The sequence below is a fragment of the Pollicipes pollicipes genome, unplaced genomic scaffold (assembly GCF_011947565.3).
Source record: "Pollicipes pollicipes isolate AB1234 unplaced genomic scaffold, Ppol_2.1 Scaffold_7261;HRSCAF=8764_pilon_pilon_pilon, whole genome shotgun sequence".
In the NCBI taxonomy this organism is placed as follows: domain Eukaryota; kingdom Metazoa; phylum Arthropoda; class Thecostraca; order Pollicipedomorpha; family Pollicipedidae; genus Pollicipes; species Pollicipes pollicipes.
The window spans coordinates 3,709,212-3,726,189 of record NW_023597054.1 but is presented as its reverse complement, the minus strand read 5'-3'; the positions used below and the strand labels follow the sequence as shown (position 1 = coordinate 3,726,189).

The following is a 16,978-nucleotide window of genomic DNA, read 5'->3' as shown; positions in this document are numbered from 1 at the left end:
GCAGCCCAGTGCCCTGCACAGCGCAGCATGTTATCTAGCGTGTCCGCCTGCTGCCCTCACAATCAGCCAAGAGCTCGTTTAGCCTGCTTGTGTACCCTTAATGTTCACTGGCTTGTGGCCCTTCTTGGCCGCCTAGGGGCTTCCCTTTTCTTTCCTTTTTGTGTTACAAACCTACATTTACTCGCTAACTCCTCCATTTGGGGCAGGGAGGTATCTCCTCGCTTGTACCCCCTCCTCGGATTCTTCCCGTGTTCACCTTCGGAACAAGAAGAGTGATTGATGACGTCAGAACATTTGCTCAAGTCAATACGACAGAATAATTGTTTTAGCCGTCCCCCACAGAGAGCGTGAGTTCCGTGATGCCAAGCAGAGCTGTCGTTGAGATCCCTGTTTATATGATGGAGGAGTCGGATGGATTTCAGGAAGTGTTAAAACTGACGCTGCATCAGTTTCTTAGCCACCTTAGAGATGGTAGGAAGGGTGGAAAATGAACGAAAACAGAAAGCAAAGTTAGGATTACCAGATAAAAAAAATAGGATGTACCAGGCACCAGCACATGCTTCTATAACCTGGGGATGCTTCAGCAAATGGCAAAACGCCTTGGCAATGTGTAAAAGTATTTGAATGACGAAAAAGGACAGCTTGAATAATCCGATACACAGGAGATTATAGTCGCATCCCGATGAAAAACACATGTTAACAGTATTTACAGCAGCCTCTGGTGCATTACCAAACGCAGCCACCTCACAAGTTACACATGGTCTGACATTGACAAAGAACTCGTTGATGACGTCAGGGAACGCGGTAGGGTTCTTCGCCTCGGCTACGCAGTCGGCTATGGATAGTGTTTTGCATGTGCTTCTGTGCTGAGCACGAGCCGTCTGTACCGATCTTATCCGCTGGATCACGTCTGGAGTCTGAACGGATAGGCGACCCGACTGCGCCGTTAGCGGAAGCACCGGACCGCGCCATGTCAACCCGCAGCAGCTCTGCCCCCGGACGGCCGGCCCGATTGCGCGGCTAGCGGAAGCACCGGACGCGCCATGTCAACCCGCAGCAGCTCTGCCCCTTGAACGGCCTGGCCCGATTGCGCGGCTAAGCGGAAGCACCGGACCGCGCCATAGTCAACCCGCAGCAGCTCTGCCCCTGGACGCCGCCCGATTGCGCCGTTAGCGGAAGCATCGGACCACGCCATGTCAACCCGCAGCAGCTCTGCCCTTTAGATCACGGGGTCAGTCTATAGGTGGCACCGACTGGTAGCGAAGCTTACTAAATGTGTAGGGAAGACCGTCCAGAACGTTCATAAATGTAGCTAAAAATACTCCACACGTCGCAGATGCATTTATGGACAAGCATTTCGTTCTAATCATGAGAATGCCGGTGACGACAGTATGCGCCCAGGTCAGAATGTTTCAACACTGGGTAAGCACACCGGCCAGCCTGATGCCAGGCTGGGATAAATCACTGGACGGCGGAATGAATATGTACGAGCTCAAATGGCCTTGACGCAGCACGATGGCTTGATTCACGATCAAAACGTCTAAAACAGAACCGGATGAACACGCTGACAGATAAGTAACTAGCTCAGTCAGGGAGCGTGCTGCGATAAATTCGAACAGTTTCTTACCTGCTGGATGGGTCCTGGTGTCGCCTAGAAGCTTGGCATATAAATAATCACCGAGAATGGCGACAATGCCGGGATAACTGACTGGAATATGCGATGTTTCAACACCAAGTCGTCGAAAGTAGCGCTGAGAGCAGCAAAGGATTTCGAGCCATGCGCCGTTTGTGACACCGTGGCAACAAATGGACCTCCCAGCGTATCACGCCTTAATGCATTTTATGCGGTGGCCAGAACTGCATGAGTTTTGTGTTTTGTGAATTTCAACTGGTCTAAGAGTCTAAATCGCAAAAGCTCTGATGACTCTGTTAAGCCAGTGCTCGATGCTGTGTGCTTTCACGCTTGGAAAAAATATTGAACCCCGGGTAGGCACGCAAGGAAACGAACAAAAAGGACTCGATTCAGTCTCTCATGTACGAATGAGTTCGTTTCCCTCGCATCGCTCGCCCACTCATGACGTCTCAATTACCTCCGAATGGTTACACTTTCAAGACAAGTTGGTAGGGTAGAGACAGAGCCCCTCAGGCTTTCACAGGTAAGATTTGTGAACTCAATTCACTTGCTAGCTATGGGGCTGTGCCCACATCCATCCACTGCCCATAAGAAGGCAGCGTTACCAACCGGGGGGCTAACCCTCCACATTTTTCCAGCACAGGTCTAAATCTTGGAGAGGTTTCAGGAGATTTACACTCAAACTTATTTCTTGGTGTTGATAATTGCAAAAGTAGTACGAACGTGGATAATCATGATTAAAATAAGCGCAAATAATAGCCTTGCGTAGTAGTTCTTCAAATATCTCCCCAGCATGTGGCTAAAATCTTAGCCACAGCAGTAACCATGCCTGTAATTTTTTCATGATCTGCAGGCAACTCGAGCCCTCACCCATTCAACATTGGTACGCTGAGATTAACTCAGCCGGTAAAGTCCTCTATCCCTCGAGGCTTGAACCTCTCTGGCACCACCCCTATGCAACAGATGAGTAACTCCACTTATGCCGCTCCACTGGAGACGCCCGCCAGCGGAACGGGACCGCCCCGACCGACGCCGCCCCCGTCTCCGGTCGCGGAGCATCTCAAGTGGGCCAGTGCCGGGGCCGGTGGCCGGGCCGGCAGGCGCCAGTCGACGGTCGGACGGGCGCCGGTCGGGAGCGCAGCCGGCAGTCTCTGCAGCCGCCGCGCCGCATGTGACTGTGAGTTCTCCGTGACGCTCAACACCGCAGGCGTGACGTGACGCACGTGACGGTGGGGCGCCACAGCATGAGCGTGCCGTGGGACGCACCGGCTTGATGCGATACAGCACCAGGGCCCGACGCGCCGGAGATCAGACGGGCTCGGGCGGCGCCAGGCCGCTGCAGCAGGTCACCATCCCCATGGCCGCTTGCGCCGCTCGCCGCCTCACCGCAGTTTGGCTTCGGGCGGCCACAGGTGAGACGGAGCGGTGACGACGGTCGGCGGCTGACTCCGTCCAGACTGCGTCGCACCGCCCGCAGACTCACATCAAAACAATCAGTATTGCATCCTGTCCTTTCATGCGTTTTCCTCTGCTGTTTGCCTTGCCTGGATGTTTCGTGAGCATGTGATGTGTAAGGTTGGAAAGGCTCACTGTCCCGTCTGGCGGACTAAGCTTGTTGGTAATTGTTGGGGAATATTTTTAAAAAATTCGTTCCTTTGGGTGTGGATGATGTTACCATAAAAATTTGACACCAGACCTCTAGCTGATCGTCGGCTTTTGCCAGACACATGTCGCCGACTGCTAGTCCGCTGTCCCTTTGCTGCGCACTCCTCTGAGCCGCCCGGCCGATATGCTGAGCCGGAGGTGTCAGGACGCTGGGCTGACCGACGTCCTCTGAGCCGCCCGGCCGATATGCTGAGCCGGAGGTGTCAGGACGCTGGGCTGACCGACGTCCCCTGAGCCGCCCGGCCGATATGCTGAGCCGGAGGTGTCAGGACGCCGGGCTGACCGACGTCCTCTGAGCCGCCCGGCCGATATGCTGAGCCGGAGGTGTCAGGACGCCGGGCTGACCGACGTCCCCTGAGTCGCCCGGCCGATATGCTGAGCCGGAGGTGTCAGGACGCCGGGCTGACCGACGTCCCCTGAGTCGCCCGGCCGATATGCTGAGCCGGAGGTGTCAGGACGCCGGGCTGACCGACGTCCCCTGAGCCGGCCATCCTGAGCGCCGGCAGGAGCACTGGACGGTGGACCTCGGGCTGGGGTGCGAGGGGCTGAAACAACGTCGACCTCTCTGCCACCGCGCCTCGCCCTGCTGGAGGAGCGAGAGGCTCCAGATAGCCCAACTGAGCTCGATCCCGCCGGTGACGCAAGCATTGGTCACGATTTCCATTTCGAGCCCAGGGGCGCAGCCAGAGCCTTACCAAGGGGAGCACAGGGTCGACAAAGCGCCCGTTGATAGTGGAAGGATCCTTAAAATCGCGGGACATGGCCCGTTTGTTATGGAGTACATGTGTGTGCTATATATATATATATATATATATATATATATATATATATATATATATATATATATATATATATGTGTATATACATGTATTACACATTTCAACATTCTGTAACTGAAATATAGGCCAGACGCTAATACGAGATCAATTCTGCCTTAAGTTTATAGGTAGCAAACTGATAAGACCATGCGATAAATGACTGCATGAAATAAATTGTCGGCGCTTTTCACTTTACACTGGTCCATTAGGCTCTTTTTAAACCGATGGAATTCAAACTTTGTCAGAATTTTCATCCGGGCTGTACAGAAATAACAAGGATGCCGAGAATGTAGATTGAAGATAAAAAAGGGTCAACAGTTTGCATTAGCGTGCCTAAGCCATGTTTACATCGATATATTCAACATTCAGTCAAACTTTAGAAGTGATACAAATTATGTCGCGTAGTTTTGAGCACGCGCACTCGCACATCTTAGAAGCAACAAACTCGACGCTAAGCGTTGCAGTCTCCGTAGGCCACGCAGCGTCAGCCTAGCGGGCTTAACTAAGGCGTGGCCAACAGGCGCACGAATATAGTGATGCATTTAAAACAAGTACCGTCCAAACGCTTTCGGACACCAATTCGTACATATAGAGATATTCCGGGCGTATATACCACCTGTGCGGTTTTTAGCATTGGCCTCTACAGCGCCGCGAAGTGGCGCTGGAATGTGGTTGTGAAACTGGAACAGTAAAGGTAAAATTCCTATTTGTGGTGTTGCTGTAACTGTTAATCTGTCCAGGAGACATCCCCAAAGTTGTAATAAAAAAATATTCACTCAGCCTAATCCTTCAGCTGTACGAATTAATTGCGAAAGATATTCAGAAACATCATTTCACTATGGTCAGTGATGCGCGCTCGGCGCCCGCCCCTGGCGTTACTTGCGGTGGCCAAAGCCGTTCGGTTGTGCGGAAGCTGCGACCCAAGCCATCGCGAAAGCTTTGTTCTCAAAGATTACGGGCGTGCCAATGAGGCTTTATGACACACTCAGCTGTTGGGGCTATATGGCGCCGCCAGCCCGTCACCCTGGCGGGAAAGGCGGGCACTGCGGGGAATCGAACCCCGTTCTTGTGGTTTCCCAGACGCGCAGTGGTTAACGCAGGCGCGTGAACCACTACACCATAGGCATCCAACGCGCAGGCTCAAACAGTCTGATGGTATTTGCTTCACTAGTCCATTCTGCAAATTCATGAACCCCCTCAGAGACACGTGGGATGGCCTTGTGCGTTTTGAAGCCATTCCGACCCACTCAATTTAGCGCTAATGAGATCCCTTGTTTCTTTCCGATAAGGGAATCCCCTTGACCGGTTAAGGGCTGCAGGGTTGTCCTGTCCCACCGCGGTGTGTTTTCCGGCCGTCATTCTGGCGACACGGGGCGGCATCCCCTGGGCAATCCGGAGGCCCTTAGGGGGACATATGATATCACGTTGGTCCTCTCCCTGACGCGGGAGGCCTTCTGACCCGCGCAGTAGACTCCGGATCGGCACATGAACCGTCCTTGACGCAACAACACCCCTTGCTCACCGCAGGCGGTCAAGTAAGTGGCACATAAGCTCCAGTCGGGCTTAACGGGCCCATGCTGGAAAAGGGTTGAAGGGACCACCGTTCGGTACTGCGGGCCCCGACTGGTACAGGACTTTTCTATTACCTCAATGTGAGCACTTATTATAAGTTCTTGTTTCCTTCAATTGTCCGAGTGCCCCGACCAACGCAAGAGACCCTCTGTCATTTGGGCTCCTGTCCCCGCCCTTGTTGAACAAGTTTTCCGGCGGCCAATTCGAGGCTCCTTGGTGATACAGAATGTCCTGTTGTTGACACAGAATGTCTGGGTGGGCCCTCTATGCTCTTCGGGCCTCCTCGAACACTGCCTCTGGCCGACTTGGGGCCCCTGGTAGGGGCTGCGGGGCCCGGGCAATGTAAATCGCTGGCTCCGGCTTTGCCCTTGCTTGCGATATGGGCCCTCAGGCCCATGCCGCCACGGAGCCGACTGTACCTTACTGGCGGCGTTTGATCGAAATATAGGCCCTTATCGACTCAGTGGGCCCCTGCTCAGCGCGCAGGGCTCTCTGACTGGCATTTGGTGCACGGCCCTTCGGGCCGGGCCCTTGAATGAGGCCTCTGGCTGGATTTTCGGGCCCTTCCTGTCCTTAAATCGGGCTTTTCATCGTAGATTCCGAGGGGCGCCAAGGGCCCCCCAGCCGGCACGGCACACGCTGTAGCCTGTCACAGCCTTGCACACGGACGATGCCGGCGCCAGGCAGGAGCACAGCCGTACCATTTCTGACCGGGAGGGCAGCTCGGTCAGCATGACCATGAGAAAACCAAAGGAGCTATCTATTTTGCAAAAGTAAAAAATGTCGGCCTGACGTGGAGGGCCACCCCCTCCCTCTCCCTCTCCCTCAGCCTGCCAGAGGAGCAATCAGTGTTGATGGGGGATGCACCGGGGTGGTGAAGGGCCTCCTGCTAGTGAAAAGCCCCCACTCTCCGACAAAATCACCGCATTTGGTCCACTTGATCCCGGAAAGCCCACTTTGCTCCGTTTTCTCTTCATTTCTTAGCCTTTTCCACTGACCTAGAACCCTCCGCGACTATTGCATGCACGTTAACGTGGAAGCTAGAAAATCCACGATGTGGAAGCTGCTAAGCTCCTTTCTCCATGGATCTGTCTAATTCAGACGCTGTAGGGTGAGTAAGCGGACCACCGCGGAGCGCGTGCCTGGCGAGCAGCCGGACCGACGTCGCTGGCCCGAGAGCGGACCGTCGCGCCCGACGGCCGGCGCTGGAAGCTCGGCCCCTCGTTACGACGGAGTCGGCACGACCACAGGGGCGCAGTCAACGGGGCATGACAGGTGGGTGGTCAGGTGGCAGGGTAGGCGGGCGAGAGCGGGCGCAGGGGCCACTCGCCCTCTCCTCCGCGAAGGCTCCCCTGCTGGCTGCGCCGCTGGTGCCCCGTGCCTGCATTGAAGAGTCTCATACCAATAGCAAGCGACTCAAGTTTGTTTTCCCTGTTTTAGGCCGAGGGATGTTCCGAAGTGCCTCAGCGAGGAAGCTAGTGGCCTTCCTCGCCTTGGTGAACGGATGTCTTATCGTCTCACTTTACCATGGAAACAGTTCCAGCCAGAGTGAGTGAATGGACAGAAACGCATCGGTAACAGAATCAGTACCCCTGGCGGAGAAACCTAACTGAATAAAAAAATATTTGTTTAATTGAAAAACAGCGTAAACCGCTGTTGTATTTAACAAGCGCCCGGGTGGCGGTTGGTTCCCTTTGCTCGGGTGGAAAATCAATTTGATCTCCTCCCTTGAGATCTTAGAAACTAAGAGAGATAGAGACAACCAAATCCACCGTGTGTTGGCCTGAACGTAAACTCACTTAGGTCAAAGTTTGAGATTCCTTGGCCATGACCTTTGCGTAAGATAAGGTCAAACTACAAGCTGGTCTCCAAAGTGCCCCCCCCCCCCCCCAGAGTCCAGATAATTGTTCTGAGCAAAAGGTCAAATTCTCATTTAAGGTCAGTGGTCTTGTTTGATCTTTTGAAGGTCGGAGTGACCAAAATCACACCAGACTACTTTAAGATTTTCATTTGAATAAGCAACCAAGATTACGCTAGGCAGAATGTTCCCAAAACCACAATGCTGACCTGGGTCATTTTAGGTCATTGACCTATTGCCACCTTTGGCAAGTCCATGTTAGATGTATGATGCGGTTCCTGTTATCAATAAATTCGAAATTAGCACCAGAAACTATCCCATACAGCACGCGCAAGAGTAATACAGCAGGTTGGTTTCGACCTTGGTCCGACCTTCATACCTGGTCCTAGGTCGATGGAATTTGTTTATGCAATTGTTGTGTTGCCTAAAAAACCATCCCAGAAATGTATGGTTTCGTCCAATACTCCGCTGTTGCAACAGATTGAACGGTCCCCTCGAAATCGTCTTTGCTGCATCCATGGCCTGACTTTGACCCGCCGTAGGAAAACTCAGGAAATGCAGGAAAATAAATTCAGGAAGAAGTCAGTAAAAACCTTCGGGGTTCACGTGGACCCGACTTGACCCCCACCCGAGCGCGTGTTAAACAATCACGTGTTAATCTTAAGTACGCTTCGTTTTTTTATATCTGAGTTCAAACCTACTCTAATGTATTTATGGTACCACACTACGATGCAGCAGAAGTGCTTTCAAAAATAACAATAGTCCATATAGCCGACAGATTGTGCACAGCAATCGCAGACAATAAACGTGCAGTGTTCTCTATGTATTGTTGTGATATTTGCCTACACAAGACAAGCAAGTTTTAAAAAATACTCTGAAAAGAAACGTTTTTGTCCGATGGCCCACATGTCTGTACACACATGTACAAAGGCACACTTCCGACGTATGCGTGCCTTTGTTTGCGAAATAGGCTGCACTGGACCAGTGCTAAGGGGCCATGGCTTCATTCACACGCAGTGGAAGTCAGCATGCTGGTGAGCCGTCATACTTAGCATCACACCACATTTTGTTGTGTTGCATGGGAAAATAACCGACTCGACTGGAGTGTAACGGCCCAGGGGTGTTGTGCACGGACGCGTGGGACCGCTGATGGTACTTCCCCAGGGCTGCCGGTGGAGCAAGAAGACAACTTGGTGCCGCAAGAAGAGGACTTGTGCGGCGGGGGTCAGAGGCAGCTGCAGCAAAAGCCCACTGACCCCACACTCGACGTGGCCGTCCCACAGCTCGCACCACGTGATGGTAATAACGGATGACTCGCTGTCTGCGTCCACCGATCTTCACCAGGAGAGGGACATCAGGCAGTTTTCGATGCCGTATAAAAACCAGCTGTGTCATTTTTATGGCTATTAATTATGGTTAGGCCCTCTTGTGCCGTTCCCAATAATTTCTGCCATCTTTACCTGGTTTCAGATTCATCCTCCCCTGGTGCGAGCTATTTCCACTTGTTCATTATTTCCACTTCACAAACGAGTTATTACTGGCTGTCACTCGGCCCCAAATTAAGCCGGGACCATTGAACAAGAACTGCAGTCAGTGGCTTGGTATTCGGTCAAACGAAGATCAGTCAATCAAGAAGTCAAACGATGTCCAATGCGACCTGTTGAGAATCTCGGATGACCCTTCCTCAAGCCAGGCCAACCATTAGCATAAAATCTTCCAGGACATAGAACAGCAAATATCATACCGTTGCATTCATCTTCTGAACAGCTTCAAAGCAGGAAATTGACCTAAAGGTGCTTCATGTACAGGCAAAATCTTGATATCGAGCCGTGCATGAATTAAATCATGTGCTTTGTTGTCCTTCGCCATCTGTCTCCTCCCCTGGTCAGAGAGTGGTGATCACGCTACACAGGAACACGCCGCATGTCAACCCTGCTGAGACATTCTATTTCAGTTAATTTTAAACCAAACCTGACATGAATGTAATGTGGTGTTGTACGAATCGTCCCTTCCGCCCTTGTAAAGCGTCGGTTACGCTCAATCAAAACACCCGCTCTCCTTCGTGGGTAACGGTCCTCCTGGGTGACCCCTAAACCACTAACTTCGCTTGATCCAGGAAAGGGCGCTGTTCGAGAACGCCATCTGCATTCCCGTTTCTCATGATTAATCGCTAACTTCGTGTCCAAAATCGTCATTTACTAACAGTGAACCACAACGAAACACTCGTTATAAAAATATCCGGTGTCATAAAAATGTCAGAAATGGTGTCATAGCGACATGACCAAACGAGATCTGGTATCAGAATTCGTTTTAATAAGCATGAGTAATGATCCGGCAATGTCCGATTTCGGTGCTACCACTGGTCGTTCTTTTGTGGCCTCTGATATCAGAAATGGAAGGCGCTGGCTTTCCTTACCCTCGCAAGTCAGGATTAGTTCGTATTACTTTACTTAGCGCTGATAGAAAAAAACAAAGAAAGGCACCACTGTACTACGAGTGAAATTGACGCACACACATGCAACAATATCCTTCCAGAGGACAAGACCAGTGACGTGGAACAGATGGACGACCTGATCCGATCACGATTGTGAGTACGCGGCCATCCCGACCTGATCCGATCACGATTGTGAGTACGCGGCCATCCCGACCTGATCCGATCACGATTGTGAGTACGCGGCCATCCCGACCTGATCCGATCACGATTGTGAGTACGCGGCCATCCCGACCTGATCCGATCACGATTGTGAGTACGCGGCCATCCCGATTGCGCCGCCGCGGCCGGTGACGTCGCAGACATGACCGCACCTTCAGCTGGCCACAAGGGAGCGCAGTCTGGCCCATGTCATGATTTAGATCAATGATCATCCCGGTCTGACCTCGCTCGTTGCCCATGGCGGGTGGCGTGCATACTGCTCGTGTGCACACACGTGCAAGGCCGACCGCACCTGGATAGCGGTCCGTCACGACATGGCTTTCGGCCGCCTGAACGCTGGCCGACGCCGTCACTACGCTGACCTAACGTGTGCCGCAGGGTGAAGACAACCAGCTGGCGCGTGTTCACCAAGGGCAGCGTCTGGGACACGGTTAACAAATCGCCGCAGCTCGGCCGGAGGGGCGCGCTGAACGTCGAGCTGCTGGCGGCCGTGCGCACCGGCGCTCAACACCTCAACCAGGCCAGTGGCGGCGCCAGCTACACGGCCCAGCACTTCCTCGACGGCCGGTACAAGCAGGTGCTGGGCGCCGGCGAAGTGTACGTGCTGCATTTCGCCAGCGAGGCGCGGCCGGGCCGCGTGGAAACGGTGCGACTGGTGCGCCGTGCCGGTCCGCTGCTCGTCGATGCGCAGCCCGGCTACGACCACGACCAGCTGGTGTATGTGGTCGTGCCTTACTACCGGCGGCCGGACGCGTTCGCCGAGTTCGCCGCCATGTTCGAGCAGCTCGTGGTCGCGCACCACGAGAACCTGCGGCTAGTCGTCATGTTCTACTGGCGCGGCCAGCCGGCGGCACCACGTGAGCAGCTGGCTCGCGAGCGGCGCCGCGTGGCCGACACGCTGCACCGACTGAACAAGCGCGCCCGCCGTCCGGTGGCGCGCCTGGTAGACCAGGAGGCCGAGTTCTCGCGCGGCCACGCCCTGCTGGAAGGCGCACGCTCTTGGAAGGGTCACGACGACGTGCTGCTCTTCTTCTGCGACGTCGACATGTTCTTCGACACGCAGGCACTGCACCGGTGCCGCGCCAACACCGCCCCTGGCCGGCGCGTCTACTACCCGGTGGTGTTCAGCACATTCAGTCCGGAGCTCTACTTCCGCGCCTGGCGCAAGAAGCCAACCTCGCTCTGGCAGATGCACCCAATAAGTGGCGACGTGGGTTTTTGGCGGGACTTCGGCTTCGGCATGACGTGTCAGTACAAGTCGGACTTTGACCGTGTGGCTGGCGAGTTCTTGGTGTCGGGAAGCTGGGGTGGCGAGGACGTCGTACTGTACAAGAAGTACAATCAGACGGAGCTGGAGATTGTTCGCGCGCCCGACCCAGGTCTCGTGCATATCTACCACCGCAAGCAGTGCGACCGCACTTTGCTGGGCAAGAAGTACCACTCGTGTATGGGCTCCCTGAGGCACAGTGAGGCGTCCATGGAGACCTGGGCCCGCTTCGTGCAGCAGCTGAAGGCGGCGGCGGACGATTCGACGGCCGTGCACGACATGCTGGCGCTGGCGCTGGGGCCGGTCGGCGAGCTGGACGACGACGAAGAGGCGACCACGACCAAGACGAGCGTCATCTCGCCGCCGACGCGCCGGTAACGTCCGGCCGAGGCGGCTGAGAGTGCGGCCGCACTGCAGGACTGGTGCCGCCAACTGCGCTCACGGCCACAGCGCGGGTCGCTGCCGTGGATAACGCCTGAGCCGGCTGAGCTTTTGTGCGTGTATGGTCGTGGACGTGTCGTCGAATGTATTGCGCTGTACGAATGCTGTTTTGCGAAATAAATCCTTGGTCCCTGTCCACTGACTGCAGATCCAGAGCGAGGATGGCGTCACAGTGGGCCTGCTGACGCGTCAGCCGATCAGCCACGAATGGGTTGAACACTTAATATGTCACCTCCCGGCTCATATTTATTCACAGATCGTATTCACACCGGCTCGAAAGGAGGTGTTCCCAGGCTAGCTGTACCGGTACTCAAATGTGCAGGTCTTGCCACTGCCAGTGAGACCACAGACAACGTCCTGCCGCCGACCTGCCCAGAACGCTCCCCCAGCCGCCACGACGGCGTCACACAACGCCACACGCACCACGCGGCCCATGGACGCGCCGCGTTGTCTCGAGCCTGGCGGCCGGTCCCATCAGCGTGCAATATTGATGGGCCGACGGCGGTGCCTGACCAGGCTCCCACAGCCCGCTCAATGCGTCGCGACTGATGCACGGCGGCACGGCCTCAGCGGGCTCGTGAACGGCCGCGGGCCTTGGCGCCCTTGGTGGCACCCTTCTGCGCGCCGCGTACAATGTTCTTGTACTGGCCCTCGAACTTGGCCTTCTTCCTGTGGGCAGCGGAACAGGGAGAGGCATATGGTCAGTTGAGCGCCGCGTGGACTGAAGGTGCCGCCCGTCAGCTGAAGGGTCGGCTGTAAGCAGCCTACACCGCCCGCAACAGCAAGCCGATGGGCGACCCTAGCCGGGAGGCCCGATACGGTCTGAAGTGGCCCGTCTGCAATAAAACTCGGAGCAGCATTGCGGCAATGTCCACCAGGTGACCATGGGCGCTGATACAGGTGCACGTATATGATAAGATACAACGTGCGACAGCAGAGAGCGAGGGAGAAAGAGAGGGAGAGAGAGAGCGACTGAGAGAGCGAGTGAGAGAGAGAGAGAGAGAGAGAGAGAGAGAGAGAGAGAGAGAGAGAGAGAGAGAGAGAGAGAGAGAGAGAGAGAGAGAGAGAGAGAGAGAGAGAGAGAGAGAGAGAGAGAGAGAGAGAGAGAGAGAGAGAGAGAGAGAGAGAGAGAGAGAGAGAGAGAGAGAGAGAGAGAGAGAGAGAGAGAGAGAGAGAGAGAGAGGAGAGAGAGAGAGAGAGAGAGAGAGAGAGAGAGAGAGAGAGAGAGAGAGAGAGAGAGAGAGAGAGAGAGAGAGAGAGAGAGAGAGAGAGAGAGAGAGAGAGAGAGAGAGAGAGAGAGAGAGAGAGAGAGAGAGAGAGAGAGAGAGAGAGAGAGAGAGAGAGAGAGAGAGAGAGAGAGAGAGAGAGAGAGAGAGAGAGAGAGAGAGAGAGAGAGAGAGAGAGAGAGAGGAGAGAGAGAGAGAGAGAGAGAGAGAGAGAGAGAGAGAGAGAGAGAGAGAGAGAGAGAGAGAGAGAGAGAGAGAGAGAGAGAGAGAGAGAGAGAGAGAGAGAGAGAGAGAGAGAGAGAGAGAGAGAGAGAGAGAGAGAGAGAGAAGAGAGAGAGAGAGAGAGAGAGAGAGAGAGAGAGAGAGAGAGAGAGAGAGAGAGAGAGAGAGAGAGAGAGAGAGAGAGAGAGAGAGAGAGAGAGAGAGAGAGAGAGAGAGAGAGAGAGAGAGAGAGAGAGAGAGAGAGAGAGAGAGAGAGAGAGAGAGAGAGAGAGAGAGAGAGAGAGAGAGAGAGAGAGAGAGAGAGAGAGAGAGAGAGAGAGAGAGAGAGAGAGAGAGAGAGAGAGAGAGAGAGAGAGAGAGAGAGAGAGAGAGAGAGAGAGAGAGAGAGAGAGAGAGAGAGAGAGAGAGAGAGAGAGAGAGAGAGAGAGAGAGACTGACATTACCAGCAGTGCAAAGCAACCGTCATTTCCTTCCATATCTCAGTAAACTTGAACAGGACGTCACAGCTTGTAAGTTAGCGCACCAGCACCAGTGACACATCTACTGCCACGGCAGTCTGGCTGCCGTGGCAGTAGTGATTTAAGTGATTTATTAAGTTTATTATTAAATCACTTTGAAGTGATTTAAGTAGTGATTTTAAATCACTTTGAAGTGATTTAAGCGGCTCTCGACCGAGCCTTATCGTGTGACGACGGTGTACCATCACCTGAAAATGATGACTGTGGCCATCGCTACCTAACTTCACACGCGGGTCCTCACGTCGTGATGAGCAAAAAGCAGGTGGCGAACCGAGGAGAAACTCACGTAAACCGTCCCGAAACCTTGCGGTTACCACTTCATCACGCGCAAATTATCCAAGGGCAGCCCAAACGAGGCCGGCCTGCCGTCTGGGCAGTAGGGGCAGCTGCGAGGTGGAGTGAGGTCCACAGTGCGACATGTAGCCGGCCGAGCGCCATCCCCGGCTAAACGGACGGCCCGCCGCCTCCGGCCGCCAGCCGTGCACTGCACGTCAACGGGTTAGTGGGTCAGGCGCGGCCGCGTGGCGTGCCCGTGCGGCCCGGCCACGCACGGGGAAAGCGAGCCGCCCGGGCTGCCACCGGCGCCAGTCAGCACGAACCGCCGCCCGCTGCCCCAGCGGACGCTGCGGCCAACGGGACATGCACTGGCGCCGACGCCCGGGGCTGGATAGTGTCCGGTCCGCCCGCACACCGTCGCCTCAGGCGCCCTGTGAATGTGTCAACGGCCGTGGTGCCACTTGCGTACCACCTTTTAACAGTGGGGTGACTACTTAAAAACATAAAAATCGGCCATCGATTTACGACCGTCACTGTCTGTTGTTGAGAGTTCAGTGATGTCTGGCAATCTGTATACGTGTTTGTGGTCACATATGTGTTGATAGCTGTGGAGACACTCCCTTGGGGCGCAGCTGGTTGTACAGCGAGGCATAATTGGTCCTCGTCAGCCTGATGAAAGTCCTTTCGAGCCCACGCACTAGTCATTGAGGTTCGTTGGATGAATCACAGATGACCTTCACGAGCGTCGGCATTAATTTTAAAATTACAAAAAACATCCGCATAACCGGGCATAAACAGCGCGAGCTGTTACAGGTCAGTCGGCACCGACCGCGCAGTTCTGTTGTCTCGAAATGTTGTGTAAACCTGGCCAACTGTACGGCTCCAACGTCTTTGTTATCCAATGACACAAAACGCATCTCTGAAACGTTGTAACTTCATGAATGCGCATCCGTGCCGTGAATGGCGACTCTGGGAAAGCCACAACACGAACACACAAAATGAAATGTGCAATACCGAGGATAGGAAGGGCTGAAAAACACTAATATGGGCCAAACTATGCTTTAATATGGAACCGATTCTGCCTAAAGCGTACGTTAAAACACACATATACACACGCACGCACGCACGCATGCATGCAGCATGCACGCACACACGCACTGTTGACCGCTGGACTTGCAAATACAAGACCCGGTTGGAATTCCAGGGATTCAAAGGAGACCCTTCGGGGTGTGGCACATAATTTGACGAGAGCCAAACACCATCGAATGCTTCTCAGGGCTTAGCAACACCTACCGACGACTGGGGATTCCATTGGCCGAAACGTTGTGTTATGCGTTGCAATACGTATGTGGAGTTAACAAACTTCAATATAACAGCAGGTCATAATTAAACGACGTCATAACGGTAAAGTAACGACTGTGCTGACGGAAGCAACAACGCCCATCTGTGCTAGCGGCGCGGCGACACTGGACGTTCCGTTAGCGGAGAGGCCACCGCCGCGAACAGCCGCGACGGAACACTGCTCGCAGAGCGCAGGGTGACTTCGCTATCAGGTGGCTTAGTTTGCAAGAGAAAACTAAGCCACGAAAATGGGTTGTTAACACCGCGGCTGGACCAGGAAGCGCGCAGCAACACACGTGCAGGGAGCGCTAAACGGCCGTGAAACGCGTGGTATCAGCTTGTGCCGAAGAACGGGCGCTCAGAGCGGCCTCCAGACTCGTATCGGTCAACAATGGCCCACTTGTCTTTCAGCAGCGCATAGATTAGCGTGTCCGTGGGGGGTGCATGCGCAAACACAGGCCAGATAACGGGGCTTGTGCGTGCACACTGTGCACTGTGGCCGTGCTAGGGGCTGGTGAACGCTCAACAACGCATGGCGCTGCCCAAATCGCTCGGCGTGCGCGCGAACACCGCCGACCACGTGCCATCCGATGGGAACGCGTGAGGGCTTGCGCCACGCTGCCCTATCCACGGAAGGTCCGCCACCACCAGCTTGGAAGAGTCGGATCTCAAGAGGTACACGGGGTAGCGCTACGTTACAGGGAGTGTTTACATTTACATGGGATTTTGAACTGAAATAGCCATCTTGAAGACTTTTCGGTGCTTGTTCACCATCCTGCCCTCCTAAGACCTAAGCCGCTCTAGTTTCTGAGCTACACGCCCGCGAAAATGGCAAAAGGTATGTCGGGGAGACTATTCAATGCCACCCTGTTACTCATGACGCGATAATACGTCATTCAAACCCTGCCAATCCACAAGCCGAGTGGCGATTAATGCCAAGAACAATTTAATTGTCGAGGCGTTCATATCTGGCGTTCGTGAGCGCAATTTTCAGATACAACGGCCGTCAATTGACCCGCAATCAACGTTGTGCAAGGGACGATGACGCTATTATACTATAACACGCCGACGAGCATACTCATTCAACAAAGAATCGAGCCGTTTGAGCAATCTTGTGTGTGTGATTGGGGCTTTACGACGCACTCAGCGACTGAGGCTATGTGGCGTCGCCTGCCTCTCACCCTGGCAGGAAGGGCGGGCACCGCGGGAATCGAACCCCGTACCTCTGGTTTCCCAGACGCACAGAAGGCAACGCAGACGCGCTAACTACTACACTACCGACACCCTTAGAGCAATCTTGTCCCTTAAAAACCATAGTTACCCGTAGTCTAAAGCGACTCTCTTCTCTCGTCTCTCTCTCTCTCTCTCTCTCTCTCTCTCTCTCTCTCTCTCTCGTCTCTCTCTCTCCTCCTCTCTCTCTCTCTCTCTCTCTCTCTCTCTCTCTCTCTCTATCTCTCTCTCTCTCTCTCTCTCTCTCTCTCTCTATCT

The 16,978-nt window shown here is 54.2% G+C and overlaps 1 protein-coding gene and 1 long non-coding RNA gene across 2 annotated transcripts; one reads left to right on the top strand and one right to left on the bottom strand.

Moving 5' to 3' along the window:
• Window positions 1-2,745: 2,745 nt before the first annotated feature.
• LOC119112629 (chondroitin sulfate N-acetylgalactosaminyltransferase 1) lies at window positions 2,746-11,844 on the top strand. Its single transcript, XM_037236857.1, has 5 exons — window positions 2,746-3,045; window positions 6,790-6,963; window positions 8,711-8,845; window positions 10,082-10,133; window positions 10,578-11,844. Exons 2-5 carry the CDS (start codon window positions 6,957-6,959, stop codon window positions 11,842-11,844), a joined length of 1,461 nt encoding a protein of 486 aa, XP_037092752.1. The 5' UTR covers window positions 2,746-3,045; window positions 6,790-6,956.
• A 289-nt stretch (window positions 11,845-12,133) lies between these two features.
• On the bottom strand, window positions 12,134-14,344 carry LOC119112854 (uncharacterized). Its single transcript, XR_005095793.1, has 2 exons — window positions 14,160-14,344; window positions 12,134-12,576 (listed from the first exon to the last, which is right to left on the bottom strand). It is a non-coding gene; the product is annotated as an uncharacterized LOC119112854 (long non-coding RNA).
• Between the last annotated feature and the right edge of the window lie 2,634 nt (window positions 14,345-16,978).